The 27052-nt window shown below is 39.2% G+C and overlaps 1 protein-coding gene across 1 annotated transcript in view; it reads right to left on the bottom strand.

Moving 5' to 3' along the window:
• The window catches only part of LOC122807606 (TRAF interacting protein), a 676961-nt gene that overhangs the window by 275886 nt on the left and 374023 nt on the right, over positions 1-27052 (bottom strand). Inside the window, exon 10 of the mRNA XM_044078516.1 lies at positions 8319-8407. Within this exon, the coding sequence (XP_043934451.1) occupies positions 8319-8407 (89 nt within the window). The remainder of the gene's footprint in view (positions 1-8318; positions 8408-27052) is intronic.

Raw genomic sequence — 27052 nt, 5'->3', positions numbered from 1 at the left:
AGTTAACTTTTTCTGACATTCGTTACAGCAAGAAAAGAGGATCCCCAACGGGGTACTTATCTGAAGGCATCTTCAACTTGGTAGTCGGAAAGCGAAACTAAGGTAAACGGCCGACCGGCACTAGTGTGAATTGCATCTCCTTCAGGCTCAGACTCAGACGCACACAGAGACACAGACAGACAGACAGACAGAGAGACACACAGACAGAGAGAGACAGTGAGACAGACACGCAGATGCAGCCTTAGTCTCAGCACAGCTTGGAGAAGTCATCTACCCTTAACACATTACTCCCACCTCTCCTCCCCCACAGAGAAGTGAGTAGTTGGAGCCTAGCTATTCCCCTCCCTCCTCTGCAAACATGAATAGGCACCTGAGATGCTAACTAAACTTCGGACACTCTGGGTTATAGTCAGGGCTTTACCACTCAACACCAGCAGAAGTGGCAATAAGTATTAGAAAGATGAGGAAACGGATGCAAAAACTGAGCCACAATATTGTTCCCCACATCCTGGGGCCACTGCCTGAGAAAATGATGCTCTACGTACTTTATAATGGGAACCTGAAAGAGATGTGAAGCTTAAAGAGAAATTAAATACCTCTGGTAGGGAAAGTGCAGTTGAGTGAATATACTCAAGAAACAACATATTTCTTCCCACATCGGTTACTCTACAAGGGGATCCATCTAGGGGTCTACAACTGGCATTTTCCCTTCCCTTACTTCAATTTCTTTCTCTGAATCTCCTCCATTCGAAAGCAAACAATATTCAATGGCACATGACATATTATGTGCCTCAAAGAGGCACTAAGGTTTCATACTTCTTGCAAATAAAGACAAAATATCAACATTTCAAAGCTGCACAGTTATAAAGGAGGAAAAATGGTCCTATGGAGAAGGAGCATATTTATGACCAATACAGTCAGGTCCCATTAAATGAACTGGAGGGCAGGGACTCTTCATTGGGTCTATAACTGGTAATAGCCCCACGCAGTTAATCCCTCTAGAGTGGCATGGGCCACAGAGCAGCCAAAAGGCAAAATCTCAGCTAGCTGAAGACTGAAGTACTACAGTAACAAAGGAGGCCCATGTTTTGGAGCAATGGTACAAGAGTAATGAGCGGTGAAAGTGTTTGGAGGCCCACCTGTTGGAGCAACGGTACAACAGTAATGAGTGATGAAGGTGTTAAATACAGCAACAAGGAGATCCACCTGCTGGGGCAACGGTGCAACAGTAATGAGAGGTGAAGGTGTTTAATACAGTAACAAAGGAGGCCCACCTGTTGGAGCTGTGGTACAAGAGTAATGGGTGGTGAAAGTGTCTAAACGAAAACCAAATGGCCAAGATACAGGTCACCAAAGTGAAGACTTTTTGGAAGCAAATTGTGAAAGTAGCGACACTAAGACTCCATCAACACGTTAATCCAATTAAATGTACACCCCTTGGTTAGCAACTGGAGAGCAAACTGGCTCACCAAAATGGCACAGTCGTACCAGCAGAAATGCCCCATAGGAATCCATGTCTGTTGTCTTTCTGCATGGGGTTTTAGAAGAGCCTTCAATTTAATCTTTGCACAAGAACCCCGCCTCCTTGTTGGTAACCCTTAACAGCAGGTGAAGGCTTTGAGCTTCCCACATCAATGCCCAAACAGTGTTAAAAAGAACTAGCACTGTTTACAACCAGTGACATCCATGATCCATTCCCAAGTCCAAACAAATCCTGTGGAGGTCCCAGCTAGGGATCACCTGAAGTGGCTATATGTCTTAAAAAAGAAGTTATGTACTTACCATAACGTTCCATGTGAGGTGTTCATCTCGCCTTTGTTCTTACACACGGGTTCGGAGCCGATCCTCGGCTCCGAGTCGGCCGCATCGCAAAGCTCTGCATCTTAGAGAAGCTCTAGACCAGACTATATCCCATAATCCTCCCTGCTATTCCTCAGATCTAGTTTGCGAGAAACCAGACCGCTAATCATCACCTTGGTGCAAGACCTACATATTCACACGGTTATCCATGAACATCCTCTGACTATAATAAGTAATGCCTATGGGCGGTGAACTATATCCTAATGAGGACACAGGCCAATGAACCCTAGAAAGGGGTAAGAAAATCCCGACCAGACTCTAGTCTTACCTGTTCTTCCATAACATGTGAGGGGGGGAAGGGAGGGAATGTAAGAACAAAGGCGAGATGAACACCTCACATGGAACGTTATGGTAAGTACATAACTTCTTTATGTGAAAGTGTTCAATCTCGCCGTTTGTTCTTACACACGGGTAGCGTCCCTAGCTCCGTCACCCTGGGTGACTCATGGAAGAACGTTCCTGAGCACAGTGGAACCAAAGGATGTCCTGTCCTTGGAGGCCCTGTCAACCTTATAATGAGTGATAAATGTATGAGGTTTAGCCCAGGTAGCTGCTACACAAATCGCGTCCAAAGGTAAGCGAGCTGCATGAGCCAAGGAAGTGGAAACGGACCTGGTAGAATGAGCCTTAGGCTTGAAAGGTAATGACTGATTTGAAATAGAGTACACAAATTCTATACAATCGGAAAGCCATTTAGATAAGGTACGTTTCGTGACTGCCATACCCTTTTTGTTGTCTGCAAACGAACCAAACAGCTGATCTGACTTTCTGTGATCTTTAGTCCTGTCCAGGTAAAATCTTAGCTGCCTATGAACATCCAACTTGTGCAGCATATACTCCAATTTGTTTGTATGATTCTTGAAAAACATGGGGAGCTCTATGGATTGGTTGATATTTAGGACAGAACATACCTTGGGTAGGAATGACGGGTTTGTGCGCAAGGAGACTCTATCTGGGTGGAAGATCAAGTACGGTGGCCTGACTGATAATGCTTGTAGCTCTGATACTCTTCGAGCTGAAGTGACAGCCACAAGAAATAGTGTCTTCCACGATAAGAACTTTAGGAGGCAGGATGAAGCCGGATCGAAGGGTGGTAACATCAGTTGCGACAATAACAAGTTCAAATTCCATGGGAAAAAGGGCTCCTGAATGGGTGGACGAAGGTGGAAGGCTCCTTTCATAAAAGCCTTGCAAAGCCTGAGAGACATAATAGAAGAGCCCCCCTCACCAATATGAAAGTTAGATATAGCCGCCAACTGTACTCTTAAGGTGGAAGTAGAGGCTCCTTCGTGAAAGAGAATTGATAAGAATTCCAGAACTTTGTGTAGTGGAGCTACCAAGGGATCTATGTGTTGGCTTGACGCCCAACATACGAAGCGTTTCCATTTGCTCCTGTAAAGCTTTCTGGTGGAGGCTTTATGAGAGGCAACCAGAATGTGTTGAACTGCCGGAGAAAGAAGATCTGACCTGGTTAGACAGGGAAGCGGAGCAGCCAAGCTGTCAGTTTGAGGGATTGAAGAGATGGGTGAGGAACTCCCGACGAATGAGTCAATAGATCTGGCGCTGGGTCCAGAATCCAAGGTTCCTCCCTTTGATGGGCTCAAAGAAAGGGGAACCATATCTGCCGAGGCCAGAATGGCGCTATGAGTATTGTCGTCCTTTCCAGGTTCCTGGCTTTCTGTAGAAATTTGGGAATCAACGGGGTAGGAGGGAATGCATAAAGGAGACCCGGGGGCCAATCGTGCACCAGTGCGTCCCTGGGAACATCCCCCGGAGAGGGTAGAAGGGCAAAGTAGCTTCTGCATTTGGCATTCAACGGGGATGCAAACAGACTGCAGCAAGGCTGGCCCCATCTGCGGAAGATCCTTTCCGCCATCTGTGGATTGAGGGACCACTCGTGAGGTAACAGGATGGCTCTGCTCAACCTGTCCGCAATGACGTTGGATGACCCCGGGATGTGCGTTGCCACTAGAAAGCGACCCGTGGACTCTGCCCATTGCCAAATTCTCATAGCCTCTCTGCATAATGGGTAAGACCTGGTTCCCCCTTGCTTGTTTATGTACTAGACCACAGACATGTTGTCCGTCTGAACTGCCACTGTTTCCAGAGGTAAGAGAACTTGGAAGTGTTGCAACGCTAGGAACACCACCCTCAACTCCAGAACATTTATGTGCAGGTTGTACTCCATGTTGGACCATTCCCCTTGGACTGTTCTTCCCTGAAAAAGTCCCCCCACCCTATCGTCCGTGGTTATTGTGGCCGTCGGGTTGGGTAGGACAAACGGGTGACCCATTGTGAGATCCTGACTGTTTACCCACCATGAAAGATCTCGTTTGCAAGAGTTTGTCATTAGTATCTCGTGTGACAAGGGTAGCTGCTGGAACAACCATTGCGCGAAAAGCAGCCATTGGAGGACCCTCATGTGCAATCTCCTCATGGGAACTGCGATCAGAGACGCTGCCATTAGTCCCAGAACCTTTAACACTAGCTTGGCTGGGGCTTTCCTGTTCTGAAGAAGAAGAACCTGTTCTTTGAGGGCTGAAGCCCTTAGTGGAGGAAGCTTTAACAGTGTTAACCGTGTATCTAGGTCTGCTCCGATGAATGAGATATGCTGTGAGGGCGATAAGGCAGATTTTTCGAAATTGATTGAAATTCCTAAGTGGGAACAAAGGTCGACTGTGTAGTCTCTGGCTTGTACAAGATGATGCTTGGTGGTGGTGGTGGTGAGGAGCCAGTCGTCCAAATACGGAAACACTCGGAATCCTTGTCGTCTCAAGTGAGACGCCACTACTGCCATGCATTTGGTGAATACCCTGGGGGCTGAGGTGAGTCCAAAGGGCAGAGCTCGAAATTGAAAATGACTGGCTCCCAGCCGGAAGCGCAGGTGATCTCTGGACGGCCTGGCCATTTTGATGTGGTAGTACACGTCCTTGAGATCTATCGAGCTCATCCAATCGTCCTTCTGTAAGAAGGGAAGGATCGACTGTAGCGTGACCATCCGGAACTTCTCCTTCCTTACGAAGGTGTTGAGATTGCGGAGATCCAAAATCGGTCTCCAGTCCCCGGTCTTCTTTGGAACTAAAAAGAACCTTGAGTAAGTTCTGGATCCTCTTTGGTCCGCCAGGACTGGCTGGATGACTCTTTTTGCGAGCAGCTTTGAAATTTCTACAGCTGCTGGATCTCGCAGATGGGGTGGCACATCTGGAAATCTCTTTTGTTGAGGTGGGGCGGAAGTAAAGGGAATTATGTATCCTCTGGTTACTATGCTTTTTACCTAAGAATCCGAGGTAAGATTTAGCCAGGCCTGTGGGTATAAAGCCAAGCGACCCCCGACTGCCTCCAGAGTAGGACAGTCGGGCCGCCATTCAGGAGTGCTGGAAGGGCTTCCCAGAGACTGTATCCCTGTCGCCCTGATTTTGCGGACCCCCTCTGTCGCCAGGGCGGCATCTTCCATTTCTTCCCCCTCCTCTGCCTCTGGAGGGGGCATCACCCTGTGTGGCTTGGAAAGATCCCAGAGTCTTACAGAACCACATTTTTCCGCCTCGTTGCCCTTTGGGGTACGGTCTAGTTGGAGCGGAAAAACAGACCCCAACAGCAGACAGGGTCTTCCTCTCTTGCCCACACCGAGTTAGAGTCTCCTTTACTTTGGGCCCAAAGAGTGTGGCACCATCAAAGGGGGCGTTGGCAAAGGAAGACTTGAAGGCTTCCACAAAGGAGCACAGCCACATCCAGGATTGTCTACTGCAGCTCTACTCGATCCTTCGGCTGCATATGAGATGAGCCTCATGGATGAGTTTGTTATTGAAGTAAGGGTGTTAAGTTGTGCTGTCACCTTATCTGAGACAGCAGCATCTGTGTTACCCTGGAGAGCATCTCCCAGTTTCTTAATGAGATCCCTTTGTAGACGTGTAAAATGTGTCAAATAGTTTAGCGAACGCATGGAAAAAGTCGCTGAACTAAAAACGCGCTTCCCATATCTGTTCATAGTCCTAGAATCCTTATTAGGAGGATGAACAGAAGAGGAAGACTCAGACATTTCCTTCTTCGTGGCTGCCGCCACCACCATAGCGTCGACCGGAACTCCTTTAGTGAGATAGGCCTTATCTTGGTGGGCAGTGATAAATTTGTTCGGTTTTCGGGGGACCGGTTCCATTGTGTCCGGTGTTTCCCACGTCCTTCGAGCAATCAAGTCCATCAATTCATCGAAGGGCGGGGTCACCCAGGAGGTAGAAGGTTGAGCCCCAAAAGCCTTCAGCAACACCGACCCATCCTCAGTGGGGGGCTAGGGACTGCCAATCACCCCTCTGTTTCAAGATCTCCAGGATGTCTGCAAATTACACATCCTCAGAGGGGGACCGTGGGGACCCCTCTGCCTCATCCAAATCGGTGTCAGACGTTAGAGATTCCTGTGGGGAATCAATGTGCCTCCTCTTGCACAATCTCTTCCTCGGAACCTCATCAGAGGGGGCTTCTGGTGAGGCCTCCGACAAACAGGGAGCACCCTCTGGGGCTGGCTGAGGCAATGGAGCTCTACGCGTAGGGTGAATCGTGGGAGCAGAAACAGAAAGCGGCCCTTTAGGGGAAGGAGAAGACGCCTCCGATGAAGTAGTTGTCTGTGCAGACAATACCTTCCTCATAAGGTCGAAAGCCCCCGAGCCCCGGGCCGAGGACTCCTCCGGTTCCGAAGAATGCGGAAGCATCCCCGACACCGGAACCGTGGGCTCCGATCTCGAGGACGGAGCCGAACCAATTTGCGCCGAGGCCCCGAGAGGGAGAGTCGGCACCGAAAAATCGGTATGACTCTTGGTCCCGGAACCAAGGAGAGATCGTCGGCTCCGCGACTCCCCTATGGGCTCCGAAGGAGTCGAAGTCAATGGTGCCGATCGTGCAATGGACTGGTTCGGCACAGAGGGCTCCACTATCATCGGTTCGTCCTCTCCCGGCTCCGAAGACTGGATGAGTGTCGAAGGAGGACCTGTTGGAGACAAGGGGAGGCCTTCTAGTTTCGACACCAACTGGGACAAAACCGCAATCAGCTTGGATAGGGCCGTGTTTTCCATTAGTTTCTGCACAACACGATCCACATCAGTATCGGATAATGGTCTGAAAGACCGGGTCGAAGGGGCCGAAGACGGCACCGACCGAAGAATCAACGGTGGAGGTAGCTCCGACACCGGTTCCAAGACCTGGGGCTTGGTGAAAGATAACCTTTCGATGCTCAGCCCCGAGGTCTGTGGAACCAGCGAACAAATCTTGGAAGATGAGCTCGGAGCCGATGACATGGGCTCCGACATCTTCAACGTCTTCGACCCCTTCAAAGACTTAGAAGCCTGGTCGGACTTCTCCAAGGCCTCCTGGAAGTCAGGCTTAAGTAAACCCGTGTCAATAAGCTTCCTGCGCCTCTCTGTCATGACCTTCCCACTAAAGGAATGGCAGACGGAGCAATCCTCTTGCAAATGGAGAGGGCCAAGGCAGTAGACGCAGGAAGCGTGATTGTCAGTGATGGACATTTTCTGTCCACACAACACCTCTTAAAGCCGGATTTGGCTTTCTCCGACATGGTACAGTCAAGTCAAAACACTAAAACAGTGATAAAATAGTATGGATAGAAAACTAGCCAACAATAACTATATATAATAATAAGCAGTATACTACAAGCCTATAATAAACACACTAGTAGAACAAAGTCAGAGTTCTGACAGAAAACAAGTAGGCCGAAGCCCAAAACCTATGTATCTAATATATATATATATATATATATATATATATATATATATGTAAAAGATATATATCAAAAAACACACACACACTCTCTACACTATCTATCTAAGGTTAAAGTTAGTTTTTCCAAAAAAAAATTGCTTATCTGAATCGATAAACTAAATTACTCTCTGGCCCGAGCTCTCCTCGACCGATCTGTTGCAGCGGCAAACTAGATCTGAGGAATAGCAGGGAGGATTATGGGATATAGTCTGGTCTCGAGCTTCTCTAAGATGCAGACCTTTGCGATGCGGCCGACTCGGAGCCGAGGATCGGCTCCGAACCCGTGTGTAAGAACAAACGTCGAGATTGAACACTTTCACATCACCAGTTACTGGTGTTGTAAATCATAAATGGCAGACGGGCATATGAAATATATAAAAATGCAGATCTTGGGGAGGCAAATGCTCCTCTTTTAACCTAGTTACAATGACACTTTGAGCGGGATGCTGCGTGAATTCCTACCTCACAACAGCTCAGGATTTAAAGACTACCTGTCTGAGAAGAAATACTGTGAAGTTACGAATGCAAGACTTTCACATACTGCTGAGAACCCCTTAAAGTAAAACTTTACTGACACTATACTTTGTCATGAATCCCAACAGTCGAACTACATTACTAAAGTAAGGTTCCACTCTATACACGAATATAGAAATCTTATGGATGAAAATGCAACAAGGTAAGCAATTCATACTGACCTTTCAAGCACCAATCGGCTAATAGCTTCATTTGTCCTAGACGGTGTACTTAAGTTCCTCTGCAAAAACTCGATCTTTTTCTTTAAACTCTTTAAAAACAGTAACACAAAAATAAACAAACAATTTGGTTAATAAATAAAACTAAGGTTAGTCAGAAGTTCAGACAGATCTTGGATGGATACCCTATGGACTGTACTTGGCTACTTGTAAAAGTGAAGTGCTCTAAATTCCAGTGTCACACAATCTATTATTCATATTCCATTAAAAACAGTCACCGGGCTGAACCTGTAAGTGGTCACTCTGGATCAGCATTCTACCCCAGTTAACAGATGGTAAATCAATAAATATATTCTATATTTCTCTGAAAGACTTCAGTTTCAAAAGGCAACTGCAGCAAAATTATCAAAATAGAATGGTCAGGGACACTTGTAAAAATAATAGCTTTCTAATGTTATCAGTTGATCTACAAAGAGGAAAGTACCATTGCGCAAGAAAGTATAGTTGTGTAAAATCTTACAATAACAGTTGATGTCCTTCTCTTCACTGTTGTAGTATTCATTACGTAAGGGATCTCCTGTCAAGGGTAGCCCAGCATCCAGCCAGTATAACAAAGCCTTTAGTATTTTACAGGCACCATATGTCACATATGCATGCTCCCTGTGCAGACTTAGGGCATATGGTTGACACACACACACTTCAGAACTGAAAAGCTCCAGGAGGAACAGAATGTCGCTAGGGACCAGAAGAACAAGTACATACAGAAGGAGAAGAGAAAGAAGAACCCCCGGCAAGGAGGATAAGCAGAACAGGTTAGAGCAGACTAGAGAGGAGGGAGTGAGTAAATACTGCAACAGTGAAGAGAAGGACAACTAGTGCTACACAACCCTACTGTATACTTCCATATAACTGATGCAGTATTCTTTACGTAAGGGATTTTACACAACCCTACTGTATCCTTAAATATAACTGTTACAGTATTCTTTACGTAAGGGATTTTACACAAGCCTACTGTATCCTTCCATATAACTGTTGCAGTATTCTTTACGTAAGGGATTTTACACAACCCTACTGTATCCTTCCATATAACTGTTGTAGTATTCTTTACGCAAGGGATTTTACACAACCCTACTGTATCCTTCCATATAACTGTTGTAGTTACACAACCCTACTGTATCCTTCCATATAACTGTTGCAGTATTCTTTACGCAAGGGATTTTACACAACCCTACTGTATCCTTTCATATAACTGTTGCAGTATTCTTTACGTAAGGGATTTTACACAACCCTACTGTATCCTTCCATATAACTGTTGCAGTATTGTTTACGTAAGGGATTTTACACAACCCTACTGTATCCTTCCATATAACTGTTGTAGTATTCTTTACGTAAGGGATTTTACACAACCCTACTGTATCCTTCCATATAACTGTTACAGTATTCTTTACGTAAGGGATTTTACACAACCCTACTGTATCCTTCCATATAACTGTTGTAGTATTCTTTACGTAAGGGATTTTATACAACCCTACTGTATCCTTCCATATAACTGTTGTAGTATTCTTTACGTAAGGGATTTTACTCGACCCTACTGTATCCTTCCATATAACTGTTGTAGTATTCTTTACGTAAGGGATTTTACACAACCCTACTGTATCCTTCCATATAACTGTTGTAGTATTCTTTACGTAAGGGATTTTACACAACCCTACTGTATCCTTCCATATAACTGTTGTAGTATTCTTTACGTAAGGAATTTTACACAACCCTACTGTATCCTTCCATATAACTGTTGTAGTATTCTTTACGCAAGGGATTTTACACAACCCTACTGTATCCTTCCATATAACTGTTACAGTATTCTTTACATAAGGGATTTTACACAACCCTACTGTATCCTTCCATATAACTGTTACAGTATTCTTTACATAAGGGATTTTACACAACCCTACTGTATCCTTCCATATAACTGATGCAGTATTCTTTACGTAAGGGATTTTACACAACCCTACTGTATCATTCCATATAACTGTTGTAGTATTCTTTACGCAAGGGATTTTACTCGACCCTACTGTATCCTTCCATATAACTGTTGCAGTATTCTTTACGTAAGGGATTTTACACAACCCTACTGTATCCTTCCATATAACTGTTGCAGTATTCTTTATGTAAGGGATTTTACTCAACCCTACTATATCCTGCCATATAACTGTTACAGTATTCTTTACGTAAGGGATTTTACACAACCCTACTGTATCCTTCCATATAACTGTTGTAGTATTCTTTACGTAAGGGATTTTACACAACCCTACTGTATCCTTCCATACAACTGTTGTAGTATTCTTTACGTAAGGGATTTTACACAACCCTACTGTATCCTTCCATATAACTGTTGTAGTATTCTTTACGTAAGAGATTTTACACAACCCTACTGTATCCTTCCATATAACTGTTGTAGTATTCTTTACGTAAGGGATTTTACACAACCCTACTGTATCCTTCCATATAACTGATGCAGTATTCTTTACGTAAGGGATTTTACACAACCCTACTGTATCCTTCCATATAACTGATGCAGTATTCTTTACGTAAGGGATTTTACAAAACCCTACTGTATCCTTCCATATAACTGTTGTAGTATTCTTTACGTAAGGGATTTTACACAACCCTACTGTATCCTTCCATATAACTGTTACAGTATTCTTTACGTAAGGGATTTTACACAACCCTACTGTATCCTTCCATATAACTGTTGTAGTACTCTTTACGTAAGGGATTTTACACAACCCTACTGAATCCTTCCATATAACTGTTGCAGTATTCTTTACGTAAGGGATTTTACACAACCCTACTGTATCCTTCCATATAACTGTTGCAGTATTCTTTACGTAAGGGATTTTACACAACCCTACTGTATCCTTCCATTAAACTGTTGCAGTATTCTTTACGTAAGGGATTTTACACAACCCTACTGTATCCTTCCATATAACTGTTGTAGTATTCTTTACGTAAGGGATTTTACACAACCCTACTGTATCCTTCCATATAACTGTTGTAGTATTCTTTACGTAAGGGATTTTACACAACCCTACTGTATCCTTCCATATAACTGTTGCAGTATTCTTTACGTAAGGGATTTTACACAACCCTACTGTATCCTTCCATATAACTGTTGTAGTACTCTTTACGTAAGGGATTTTACACAACCCTACTGTATCCTTCCATATAACTGATGCAGTATTCTTTACGTAAGGGATTTTACACAACCCTACTGTATCCTTCCATATAACTGTTGTAGTATTCTTTACGTAAGGGATTTTACACAACCCTACTGTATCCTTCCATATAACTGTTGCAGTATTCTTTACGTAAGGGATTTTACACAACCCTGCTGTATCCTTCCATATAACTGTTACAGTATTCTTTACATAAGGGATTTTACACAACCCTACTGTATCCTTCCATATAACTGATGCAGTATTCTTTACGCAAGGGATTTTACACAACCCTACTGTATCCTTCCATATAACTGTTGTAGTATTCTTTACGCAAGGGATTTTACTCGACCCTACTGTATCCTTCCATATAACTGTTGCAGTATTCTTTACGTAAGGGATTTTACTCGACCCTACTGTATCCTTCCATATAACTGTTGTAGTATTCTTTACGTAAGGGATTTTACACAACCCTACTGTATCCTTCCATATAACTGTTGCAGTATTCTTTACGTAAGGGATTTTACACAACCCTACTGTATCCTTCCATATAACTGATGCAGTATTCTTTACGTAAGGGATTTTACACAACCCTACTGTATCCTTCCATATAACTGTTGTAGTATTCTTTACATAAGGGATTTTACACAACCCTACTGTATCCTTCCATATAACTGTTGCAGTATTCTTTACGTAAGGGATTTTACACAACCCTACTGTATCCTTCCATATAACTGTTGTAGTATTCTTTACATAAGGGATTTTACACAACCCTACTGTATCCTTCCATATAACTGTTGCAGTATTCTTTACGTAAGGGATTTTACACAACCCTACTGTATCCTTCCATATAACTGTTGTAGTATTCTTTACGTAAGGGATTTTACACAACCCTACTGTATCCTTCCATATAACTGTTGTAGTATTCTTTACGTAAGGGATTTTACACAACCCTACTGTATCCTTCCATATAACTGTTGCAGTATTCTTTACGTAAGGGATTTTACACAACCCTACTGTATCCTTCCATATAACTGTTGTAGTATTCTTTACGTAAGGGATTTTACACAACCCTACTGTATCCTTCCATATAACTGTTGTAGTATTCTTTACGTAAGGGATTTTACACAACCCTACTGTATCCTTCCATATAACTGTTGTAGTATTCTTTACGTAAGGGATTTTACACAACCCTACTGTATCCTTCCATATAACTGTTGTAGTATTCTTTACGTAAGGGATTTTACACAACCCTACTGTATCCTTCCATATAACTGTTGTAGTATTCTTTACGTAAGGGATTTTACACAACCCTACTGTATCCTTCCATATAACTGTTGTAGTATTCTTTACGTAAGGGATTTTACACAACCCTACTGTATCCTTCCATATAACTGTTGTAGTATTCTTTACGTAAGGGATTTTACACAACCCTACTGTATCCTTCCATATAACTGTTGTAGTATTCTTTACGTAAGGGATTTTACACAACCCTACTGTATCCTTCCATATAACTGTTGCAGTATTCTTTACGTAAGGGATTTTACACAACCCTACTGTATCCTTCCATATAACTGTTGTAGTATTCTTTACGTAAGGGATTTTACACAACCCTACTGTATCCTTCCATATAACTGTTGTAGTATTCTTTACGTAAGGGATTTTACACAACCCTACTGTATCCTTCCATATAACTGTTGTAGTATTCTTTACGTAAGGGATTTTACACAACCCTACTGTATCCTTCCATATAACTGTTGTAGTATTCTTTACGTAAGGGATTTTACACAACCCTACTGTATCCTTCCATATAACTGTTGTAGTATTCTTTACGCATGGGATTTTACACAACCCTACTGTATCCTTCCATATAACTGTTGTAGTATTCTTTACGTAAGGGATTTTACACAACCCTACTGTATCCTTCCATATAACTGTTGTAGTATTCTTTACGTAAGGGATTTTACACAACCCTACTGTATCCTTCCATATAACTGTTGTAGTATTCTTTACGTAAGGGATTTTACACAACCCTACTGTATCCTTCCATATAACTGTTGTAGTATTCTTTACGTAAGGGATTTTACACAACCCTACTGTATCCTTCCATATAACTGTTGTAGTATTCTTTACGTAAGGGATTTTACACAACCCTACTGTATCCTTCCATATAACTGTTGTAGTATTCTTTACGTAAGGGATTTTACACAACCCTACTGTATCCTTCCATATAACTGTTGTAGTATTCTTTACGTAAGGGATTTTACACAACCCTACTGTATCCTTCCATATAACTGTTGTAGTATTCTTTACGTAAGGGATTTTACACAACCCTACTGTATCCTTCCATATAACTGTTGTAGTATTCTTTACGTAAGGGATTTTACACAACCCTACTGTATCCTTCCATATAACTGTTGTAGTATTCTTTACGTAAGGGATTTTACACAACCCTACTGTATCCTTCCATATAACTGTTGTAGTATTCTTTACGTAAGGGATTTTACACAACCCTACTGTATCCTTCCATATAACTGTTGTAGTATTCTTTACGTAAGGGATTTTACACAACCCTACTGTATCCTTCCATATAACTGTTGTAGTATTCTTTACGTAAGAGGATTTTACACAACCCTACTGTATCCTTCCATATAACTGTTGTAGTATTCTTTACGTAAGGGATTTTACACAACCCTACTGTATCCTTCCATATAACTGTTGTAGTATTCTTTACGTAAGGGATTTTACACAACCCTACTGTATCCTTCCATATAACTGTTGTAGTATTCTTTACGTAAGGGATTTTACACAACCCTACTGTATCCTTCCATATAACTGTTGTAGTATTCTTTACGTAAGGGATTTTACACAACCCTACTGTATCCTTCCATATAACTGTTGTAGTATTCTTTACGTAAGGGATTTTACACAACCCTACTGTATCCTTCCATATAACTGTTGTAGTATTCTTTACGTAAGGGATTTTACACAACCCTACTGTATCCTTCCATATAACTGTTGTAGTATTCTTTACGTAAGGGATTTTACACAACCCTACTGTATCCTTCCATATAACTGTTGTAGTATTCTTTACGTAAGGGATTTTACACAACCCTACTGTATCCTTCCATATAACTGTTGTAGTATTCTTTACGTAAGGGATTTTACACAACCCTACTGTATCCTTCCATATAACTGTTGTAGTATTCTTTACGTAAGGGATTTTACACAACCCTACTGTATCCTTCCATATAACTGTTGTAGTATTCTTTACGTAAGGGATTTTACACAACCCTACTGTATCCTTCCATATAACTGTTGTAGTATTCTTTACGTAAGGGATTTTACACAACCCTACTGTATCCTTCCATATAACTGTTATAACTGTTGTAGAATTCTTTACGTAAGGGATTTTACACAACCCTACTGTATCCTTGCATATAACTGTTGTAGTATTCTTTACGTAAGGGATTTCATACAACCCTACTGTATCCTTCCATATAACTGTTGTAGTATTCTTTACGTAAGGGATTTTACACAACCCTACTGTATCCTTCCATATAACTGTTGTAGTATTCTTTACGTAAGGGATTTTACACAACCCTACTGTATCCTTCCATATAACTGTTGTAGTATTCTTTACGTAAGGGATTTTACACAACCCTACTGTATCCTTCCATATAACTGTTGTAGTATTCTTTACGTAAGGGATTTTACACAACCCTACTGTATCCTTCCATATAACTGTTGTAGTATTCTTTACGTAAGGGATTTTACACAACCCTACTGTATCCTTCCATATAACTGTTGTAGTATTCTTTACGTAAGGGATTTTACACAACCCTACTGTATCCTTCCATATAACTGTTGTAGTATTCTTTACGTAAGGGATTTTACACAACCCTACTGTATCCTTCCATATAACTGTTGTAGTATTCTTTACGTAAGGGATTTTACACAACCCTACTGTATCCTTCCATATAACTGTTGTAGTATTCTTTACGTAAGGGATTTTACACAACCCTACTGTATCCTTCCATATAACTGTTGTAGTATTCTTTACGTAAGGGATTTTACACAACCCTACTGTATCCTTCCATATAACTGTTGTAGTATTCTTTACGTAAGGGATTTTACACAACCCTACTGTATCCTTCCATATAACTGTTGTAGTATTCTTTACGTAAGGGATTTTACACAACCCTACTGTATCCTTCCATATAACTGTTGTAGTATTCTTTACGTAAGGGATTTTACACAACCCTACTGTATCCTTCCATATAACTGTTGTAGTATTCTTTACGTAAGGGATTTTACACAACCCTACTGTATCCTTCCATATAACTGTTGTAGTATTCTTTACGTAAGGGATTTTACACAACCCTACTGTATCCTTCCATATAACTGTTGTAGTATTCTTTACGTAAGGGATTTTACACAACCCTACTGTATCCTTCCATATAACTGTTGTAGTATTCTTTACGTAAGGGATTTTACACAACCCTACTGTATCCTTCCATATAACTGTTGTAGTATTCTTTACGTAAGGGATTTTACACAACCCTACTGTATCCTTCCATATAACTGTTGTAGTATTCTTTACGTAAGGGATTTTACACAACCCTACTGTATCCTTCCATATAACTGTTGTAGTATTCTTTACGTAAGGGATTTTACACAACCCTACTGTATCCTTCCATATAACTGTTGTAGTATTCTTTACGTAAGGGATTTTACACAACCCTACTGTATCCTTCCATATAACTGTTGTAGTATTCTTTACGTAAGGGATTTTACACAACCCTACTGTATCCTTCCATATAACTGTTGTAGTATTCTTTACGTAAGGGATTTTACACAACCCTACTGTATCCTTCCATATAACTGTTGTAGTATTCTTTACGTAAGGGATTTTACACAACCCTACTGTATCCTTCCATATAACTGTTGTAGTATTCTTTACGTAAGGGATTTTACACAACCCTACTGTATCCTTCCATATAACTGTTGTAGTATTCTTTACGTAAGGGATTTTACACAACCCTACTGTATCCTTCCATATAACTGTTGTAGTATTCTTTACGTAAGGGATTTTACACAACCCTACTGTATCCTTCCATATAACTGTTGTAGTATTCTTTACGTAAGGGATTTTACACAACCCTACTGTATCCTTCCATATAACTGTTGTAGTATTCTTTACGTAAGGGATTTTACACAACCCTACTGTATCCTTCCATATAACTGTTGTAGTATTCTTTACGTAAGGGATTTTACACAACCCTACTGTATCCTTCCATATAACTGTTGTAGTATTCTTTACGTAAGGGATTTTACACAACCCTACTGTATCCTTCCATATAACTGTTGTAGTATTCTTTACGTAAGGGATTTTACACAACCCTACTGTATCCTTCCATATAACTGTTGTAGTATTCTTTACGTAAGGGATTTTACACAACCCTACTGTATCCTTCCATATAACTGTTGTAGTATTCTTTACGTAAGGGATTTTACACAACCCTACTGTATCCTTCCATATAACTGTTGTAGTATTCTTTACGTAAGGGATTTTACACAACCCTACTGTATCCTTCCATATAACTGTTGTAGTATTCTTTACGTAAGGGATTTTACACAACCCTACTGTATCCTTCCATATAACTGTTGTAGTATTCTTTACGTAAGGGATTTTACACAACCCTACTGTATCCTTCCATATAACTGTTGTAGTATTCTTTACGTAAGGGATTTTACACAACCCTACTGTATCCTTCCATATAACTGTTGTAGTATTCTTTACGTAAGGGATTTTACACAACCCTACTGTATCCTTCCATATAACTGTTGTAGTATTCTTTACGTAAGGGATTTTACACAACCCTACTGTATCCTTCCATATAACTGTTGTAGTATTCTTTACGTAAGGGATTTTACACAACCCTACTGTATCCTTCCATATAACTGTTGTAGTATTCTTTACGTAAGGGATTTTACACAACCCTACTGTATCCTTCCATATAACTGTTGTAGTATTCTTTACGTAAGGGATTTTACACAACCCTACTGTATCCTTCCATATAACTGTTGTAGTATTCTTTACGTAAGGGATTTTACACAACCCTACTGTATCCTTCCATATAACTGTTGTAGTATTCTTTACGTAAGGGATTTTACACAACCCTACTGTATCCTTCCATATAACTGTTGTAGTATTCTTTACGTAAGGGATTTTACACAACCCTACTGTATCCTTCCATATAACTGTTGTAGTATTCTTTACGTAAGGGATTTTACACAACCCTACTGTATCCTTCCATATAACTGTTGTAGTATTCTTTACGTAAGGGATTTTACACAACCCTACTGTATCCTTCCATATAACTGTTGTAGTATTCTTTACGTAAGGGATTTTACACAACCCTACTGTATCCTTCCATATAACTGTTGTAGTATTCTTTACGTAAGGGATTTTACACAACCCTACTGTATCCTTCCATATAACTGTTGTAGTATTCTTTACGTAAGGGATTTTACACAACCCTACTGTATCCTTCCATATAACTGTTGTAGTATTCTTTACGTAAGGGATTTTACACAACCCTACTGTATCCTTCCATATAACTGTTGTAGTATTCTTTACGTAAGGGATTTTACACAACCCTACTGTATCCTTCCATATAACTGTTGTAGTATTCTTTACGTAAGGGATTTTACACAACCCTACTGTATCCTTCCATATAACTGTTGTAGTATTCTTTACGTAAGGGATTTTACACAACCCTACTGTATCCTTCCATATAACTGTTGTAGTATTCTTTACGTAAGGGATTTTACACAACCCTACTGTATCCTTCCATATAACTGTTGTAGTATTCTTTACGTAAGGGATTTTACACAACCCTACTGTATCCTTCCATATAACTGTTGTAGTATTCTTTACGTAAGGGATTTTACACAACCCTACTGTATCCTTCCATATAACTGTTGTAGTATTCTTTACGTAAGGGATTTTACACAACCCTACTGTATCCTTCCATATAACTGTTGTAGTATTCTTTACGTAAGGGATTTTACACAACCCTACTGTATCCTTCCATATAACTGTTGTAGTATTCTTTACGTAAGGGATTTTACACAACCCTACTGTATCCTTCCATATAACTGTTGTAGTATTCTTTACGTAAGGGATTTTACACAACCCTACTGTATCCTTCCATATAACTGTTGTAGTATTCTTTACGTAAGGGATTTTACACAACCCTACTGTATCCTTCCATATAACTGTTGTAGTATTCTTTACGTAAGGGATTTTACACAACCCTACTGTATCCTTCCATATAACTGTTGTAGTATTCTTTACGTAAGGGATTTTACACAACCCTACTGTATCCTTCCATATAACTGTTGTAGTATTCTTTACGTAAGGGATTTTACACAACCCTACTGTATCCTTCCATATAACTGTTGCAGTATTCTTTACGTAAGGGATTTTACACAACCCTACTGTATCCTTCCATATAACTGTTGTAGTATTCTTTACGTAAGGGATTTTACACAACCCTACTGTATCCTTCCATATAACTGTTGTAGTATTCTTTACGTAAGGGATTTTACACAACCCTACTGTATCCTTCCATATAACTGTTGTAGTATTCTTTACGTAAGGGATTTTACACAACCCTACTGTATCCTTCCATATAACTGTTGTAGTATTCTTTACGTAAGGGATTTTACACAACCCTACTGTATCCTTCCATATAACTGTTGTAGTATTCTTTACGTAAGGGATTTTACACAACCCTACTGTATCCTTCCATATAACTGTTGTAGTATTCTTTACGTAAGGGATTTTACACAACCCTACTGTATCCTTCCATATAACTGTTGTAGTATTCTTTACGTAAGGGATTTTACACAACCCTACTGTATCCTTCCATATAACTGTTGTAGTATTCTTTACGTAAGGGATTTTACACAACCCTACTGTATCCTTCCATATAACTGTTGTAGTATTCTTTACGTAAGGGATTTTACACAACCCTACTGTATCCTTCCATATAACTGTTGTAGTATTCTTTACGTAAGGGATTTTACACAACCCTACTGTATCCTTCCATATAACTGTTGTAGTATTCTTTACGTAAGGGATTTTACACAACCCTACTGTATCCTTCCATATAACTGTTGTAGTATTCTTTACGTAAGGGATTTTACACAACCCTACTGTATCCTTCCATATAACTGTTGTAGTATTCTTTACGTAAGGGATTTTACACAACCCTACTGTATCCTTCCATATAACTGTTGTAGTATTCTTTACGTAAGGGATTTTACACAACCCTACTGTATCCTTCCATATAACTGTTGTAGTATTCTTTACGTAAGGGATTTTACACAACCCTACTGTATCCTTCCATATAACTGTTGTAGTATTCTTTACGTAAGGGATTTTACACAACCCTACTGTATCCTTCCATATAACTGTTGTAGTATTCTTTACGTAAGGGATTTTACACAACCCTACTGTATCCTTCCATATAACTGTTGTAGTATTCTTTACGTAAGGGATTTTACACAACCCTACTGTATCCTTCCATATAACTGTTGTAGTATTCTTTACGTAAGGGATTTTACACAACCCTACTGTATCCTTCCATATAACTGTTGTAGTATTCTTTACGTAAGGGATTTTACACAACCCTACTGTATCCTTCCATATAACTGTTGTAGTATTCTTTACGTAAGGGATTTTACACAACCCTACTGTATCCTTCCATATAACTGTTGTAGTATTCTTCTATACGTAAGGGATTTTACACAACCCTACTGTATCCTTCCATATAACTGTTGTAGTATTCTTTACGTAAGGGATTTTACACAACCCTACTGTATCCTTCCATATAACTGTTGTAGTATTCTTTACGTAGGGGATTTTACACAACCCTACTGTAACCTTCCATATAACTGTTGTAGTATTCTTTACGTAAGGGATTTTACACAACCCTACTATATCCTTCCATATAACTGTTGTAGTATTCTTTACGTAAGGGATTTTACACAACCCTACTGTATCCTTCCATATAACTGTTGTAGTATTCTTTACGTAAGGGATTTTACACAACCCTACTGTATCCTTCCATATAACTGTTGTAGTATTCTTTACGTAAGGGATTTTACACAACCCTACTGTATCCTTCCATATAACTGTTGTAGTATTCTTTACGTAAGGGATTTTACACAACCCTACTGTATCCTTCCATATAACTGTTGTAGTATTCTTTACGTAAGGGATTTTACACAACCCTACTGTATCCTTCCATATAACTGTTGTAGTATTCTTTACGTAAGGGATTTTACACAACCCTACTGTATCCTTCCATATAACTGTTGTAGTATTCTTTACGTAAGGGATTTTACACAACCCTACTGTATCCTTCCATATAACTGTTGTAGTATTCTTTACGTAAGGGATTTTACACAACCCTACTGTATCCTTCCATATAACTGTTGTAGTATTCTTTACGTAAGGGATTTTACACAACCCTACTGTATCCTTCCATATAACTGTTGTAGTATTCTTTACGTAAGGGATTTTACACAACCCTACTGTATCCTTCCATATAACTGTTGTAGTATTCTTTACGTAAGGGATTTTACACAACCCTACTGTATCCTTCCATATAACTGTTGTAGTATTCTTTACGTAAGGGATTTTACACAACCCTACTGTATCCTTCCATATAACTGTTGTAGTATTCTTTACGTAAGGGATTTTACACAACCCTACTGTATCCTTCCATATAACTGTTGTAGTATTCTTTACGTAAGGGATTTTACACAACCCTACTGTATCCTTCCATATAACTGTTGTAGTATTCTTTACGTAAGGGATTTTACACAACCCTACTGTATCCTTCCATATAACTGTTGTAGTATTCTTTACGTAAGGGATTTAATACAACCCTACTCTATCCTTCCATATAACTGTTGTAGTATTCTTTACGTAAGGGATTTTACACAACCCTACTGTATCCTTCCATATAACTGTTGTAGTATTCTTTACGTAAGGGATTTTACACAACCCTACTGTATCCTTCCATATAACTGTTGTAGTATTCTTTACGTAAGGGATTTTACACAACCCTACTGTATCCTTCCATATAACTGTTGTAGTATTCTTTACGTAAGGGATTTTACACAACCCTACTGTATCCTTCCATATAACTGTTGTAGTATTCTTTACGTAAGGGATTTTACACAACCCTACTGTATCCTTCCATATAACTGTTGTAGTATTCTTTACGTAAGGGATTTTACACAACCCTACTGTATCCTTCCATATAACTGTTGTAGTATTCTTTACGTAAGGGATTTTACACAACCCTACTGTATCCTTCCATATAACTGTTGTAGTATTCTTTACGTAAGGGATTTTACACAACCCTACTGTATCCTTCCATATAACTGTTGTAGTATTCTTTACGTAAGGGATTTTACACAACCCTACTGTATCCTTCCATATAACTGTTGTAGTATTCTTTACGTAAGGGATTTTACACAACCCTACTGTATCCTTCCATATAACTGTTGTAGTATTCTTTACGTAAGGGATTTTACACAACCCTACTGTATCCTTCCATATAACTGTTGTAGTATTCTTTACGTAAGGGATTTTACACAACCCTACTGTATCCTTCCATATAACTGTTGTAGTATTCTTTACGTAAGGGATTTTACACAACCCTACTGTATCCTTCCATATAACTGTTGTAGTATTCTTTACGTAAGGGATTTTACACAACCCTACTGTATCCTTCCATATAACTGTTGTAGTATTCTTTACGTAAGGGATTTTACACAACCCTACTGTATCCTTCCATATAACTGTTGTAGTATTCTTTACGTAAGGGATTTTACACAACCCTACTGTATCCTTCCATATAACTGTTGTAGTATTCTTTACGTAAGGGATTTTACACAACCCTACTGTATCCTTCCATATAACTGTTGTAGTATTCTTTACGTAAGGGATTTTACACAACCCTACTGTATCCTTCCATATAACTGTTGTAGTATTCTTTACGTAAGGGATTTTACACAACCCTACTGTATCCTTCCATATAACTGTTGTAGTATTCTTTACGTAAGGGATTTTACACAACCCTACTGTATCCTTCCATATAACTGTTGTAGTATTCTTTACGTAAGGGATTTTACACAACCCTACTGTATCCTTCCATATAACTGTTGTAGTATTCTTTACGTAAGGGATTTTACACAACCCTACTGTATCCTTCCATATAACTGTTGTAGTATTCTTTACGTAAGGGATTTTACACAACCCTACTGTATCCTTCCATATAACTGTTGTAGTATTCTTTACGTAAGGGATTTTACACAACCCTACTGTATCCTTCCATATAACTGTTGTAGTATTCTTTACGTAAGGGATTTTACACAACCCTACTGTATCCTTCCATATAACTGTTGTAGTATTCTTTACGTAAGGGATTTTACACAACCCTACTGTATCCTTCCATATAACTGTTGTAGTATTCTTTACGTAAGGGATTTTACACAACCCTACTGTATCCTTCCATATAACTGTTGTAGTATTCTTTACGTAAGGGATTTTACACAACCCTACTGTATCCTTCCATATAACTGTTGTAGTATTCTTTACGTAAGGGATTTTACACAACCCTACTGTATCCTTCCATATAACTGTTGTAGTATTCTTTACGTAAGGGATTTTACACAACCCTACTGTATCCTTCCATATAACTGTTGTAGTATTCTTTACGTAAGGGATTTTACACAACCCTACTGTATCCTTCCATATAACTGTTGTAGTATTCTTTACGTAAGGGATTTTACACAACCCTACTGTATCCTTCCATATAACTGTTGTAGTATTCTTTACGTAAGGGATTTTACACAACCCTACTGTATCCTTCCATATAACTGTTGTAGTATTCTTTACGTAAGGGATTTTACACAACCCTACTGTATCCTTCCATATAACTGTTGTAGTATTCTTTACGTAAGGGATTTTACACAACCCTACTGTATCCTTCCATATAACTGTTGTAGTATTCTTTACGTAAGGGATTTTACACAACCCTACTGTATCCTTCCATATAACTGTTGTAGTATTCTTTACGTAAGGGATTTTACACAACCCTACTGTATCCTTCCATATAACTGTTGTAGTATTCTTTACGTAAGGGATTTTACACAACCCTACTGTATCCTTCCATATAACTGTTGTAGTATTCTTTACGTAAGGGATTTTACACAACCCTACTGTATCCTTCCATATAACTGTTGTAGTATTCTTTACGTAAGGGATTTTACACAACCCTACTGTATCCTTCCATATAACTGTTGTAGTATTCTTTACGTAAGGGATTTTACACAACCCTACTGTATCCTTCCATATAACTGTTGTAGTATTCTTTACGTAAGGGATTTTACACAACCCTACTGTATCCTTCCATATAACTGTTGTAGTATTCTTTACGTAAGGGATTTTACACAACCCTACTGTATCCTTCCATATAACTGTTGTAGTATTCTTTACGTAAGGGATTTTACACAACCCTACTGTATCCTTCCATATAACTGTTGTAGTATTCTTTACGTAAGGGATTTTACACAACCCTACTGTATCCTTCCATATAACTGTTGTAGTATTCTTTACGTAAGGGATTTTACACAACCCTACTGTATCCTTCCATATAACTGTTGTAGTATTCTTTACGTAAGGGATTTTACACAACCCTACTGTATCCTTCCATATAACTGTTGTAGTATTCTTTACGTAAGGGATTTTACACAACCCTACTGTATCCTTCCATATAACTGTTGTAGTATTCTTTACGTAAGGGATTTTACACAACCCTACTGTATCCTTCCATATAACTGTTGTAGTATTCTTTACGTAAGGGATTTTACACAACCCTACTGTATCCTTCCATATAACTGTTGTAGTATTCTTTACGTAAGGGATTTTACACAACCCTACTGTATCCTTCCATATAACTGTTGTAGTATTCTTTACGTAAGGGATTTTACACAACCCTACTGTATCCTTCCATATAACTGTTGTAGTATTCTTTACGTAAGGGATTTTACACAACCCTACTGTATCCTTCCATATAACTGTTGTAGTATTCTTTACGTAAGGGATTTTACACAACCCTACTGTATCCTTCCATATAACTGTTGTAGTATTCTTTACGTAAGGGATTTTACACAACCCTACTGTATCCTTCCATATAACTGTTGTAGTATTCTTTACGTAAGGGATTTTACACAACCCTACTGTATCCTTCCATATAACTGTTGTAGTATTCTTTACGTAAGGGATTTTACACAACCCTACTGTATCCTTCCATATAACTGTTGTAGTATTCTTTACGTAAGGGATTTTACACAACCCTACTGTATCCTTCCATATAACTGTTGTAGTATTCTTTACGTAAGGGATTTTACACAACCCTACTGTATCCTTCCATATAACTGTTGTAGTATTCTTTACGTAAGGGATTTTACACAACCCTACTGTATCCTTCCATATAACTGTTGTAGTATTCTTTACGTAAGGGATTTTACACAACCCTACTGTATCCTTCCATATAACTGTTGTAGTATTCTTTACGTAAGGGATTTTACACAACCCTACTGTATCCTTCCATATAACTGTTGTAGTATTCTTTACGTAAGGGATTTTACACAACCCTACTGTATCCTTCCATATAACTGTTGTAGTATTCTTTACGTAAGGGATTTTACACAACCCTACTGTATCCTTCCATATAACTGTTGTAGTATTCTTTACGTAAGGGATTTTACACAACCCTACTGTATCCTTCCATATAACTGTTGTAGTATTCTTTACGTAAGGGATTTTACACAACCCTACTGTATCCTTCCATATAACTGTTGTAGTATTCTTTACGTAAGGGATTTTACACAACCCTACTGTATCCTTCCATATAACTGTTGTAGTATTCTTTACGTAAGGGATTTTACACAACCCTACTGTATCCTTCCATATAACTGTTGTAGTATTCTTTACGTAAGGGATTTTACACAACCCTACTGTATCCTTCCATATAACTGTTGTAGTATTCTTTACGTAAGGGATTTTACACAACCCTACTGTATCCTTCCATATAACTGTTGTAGTATTCTTTACGTAAGGGATTTTACACAACCCTACTGTATCCTTCCATATAACTGTTGTAGTATTCTTTACGTAAGGGATTTTACACAACCCTACTGTATCCTTCCATATAACTGTTGTAGTATTCTTTACGTAAGGGATTTTACACAACCCTACTGTATCCTTCCATATAACTGTTGTAGTATTCTTTACGTAAGGGATTTTACACAACCCTACTGTATCCTTCCATATAACTGTTGTAGTATTCTTTACGTAAGGGATTTTACACAACCCTACTGTATCCTTCCATATAACTGTTGTAGTATTCTTTACGTAAGGGATTTTACACAACCCTACTGTATCCTTCCATATAACTGTTGTAGTATTCTTTACGTAAGGGATTTTACACAACCCTACTGTATCCTTCCATATAACTGTTGTAGTATTCTTTACGTAAGGGATTTTACACAACCCTACTGTATCCTTCCATATAACTGTTGTAGTATTCTTTACGTAAGGGATTTTACACAACCCTACTGTATCCTTCCATATAACTGTTGTAGTATTCTTTACGTAAGGGATTTTACACAACCCTACTGTATCCTTCCATATAACTGTTGTAGTATTCTTTACGTAAGGGATTTTACACAACCCTACTGTATCCTTCCATATAACTGTTGTAGTATTCTTTACGTAAGGGATTTTACACAACCCTACTGTATCCTTCCATATAACTGTTGTAGTATTCTTTACGTAAGGGATTTTACACAACCCTACTGTATCCTTCCATATAACTGTTGTAGTATTCTTTACGTAAGGGATTTTACACAACCCTACTGTATCCTTCCATATAACTGTTGTAGTATTCTTTACGTAAGGGATTTTACACAACCCTACTGTATCCTTCCATATAACTGTTGTAGTATTCTTTACGTAAGGGATTTTACACAACCCTACTGTATCCTTCCATATAACTGTTGTAGTATTCTTTACGTAAGGGATTTTACACAACCCTACTGTATCCTTCCATATAACTGTTGTAGTATTCTTTACGTAAGGGATTTTACACAACCCTACTGTATCCTTCCATATAACTGTTGTAGTATTCTTTACGTAAGGGATTTTACACAACCCTACTGTATCCTTCCATATAACTGTTGTAGTATTCTTTACGTAAGGGATTTTACACAACCCTACTGTATCCTTCCATATAACTGTTGTAGTATTCTTTACGTAAGGGATTTTACACAACCCTACTGTATCCTTCCATATAACTGTTGTAGTATTCTTTACGTAAGGGATTTTACACAACCCTACTGTATCCTTCCATATAACTGTTGTAGTATTCT

Source organism: Protopterus annectens, chromosome 7.part1, assembly GCF_019279795.1.
Source record: "Protopterus annectens isolate FY-2018-M chromosome 7.part1, PAN1.0, whole genome shotgun sequence".
NCBI lineage: Eukaryota > Metazoa > Chordata > Ceratodontiformes > Protopteridae > Protopterus > Protopterus annectens.
This window is presented reverse-complemented; position numbering and strand designations above follow the sequence as displayed.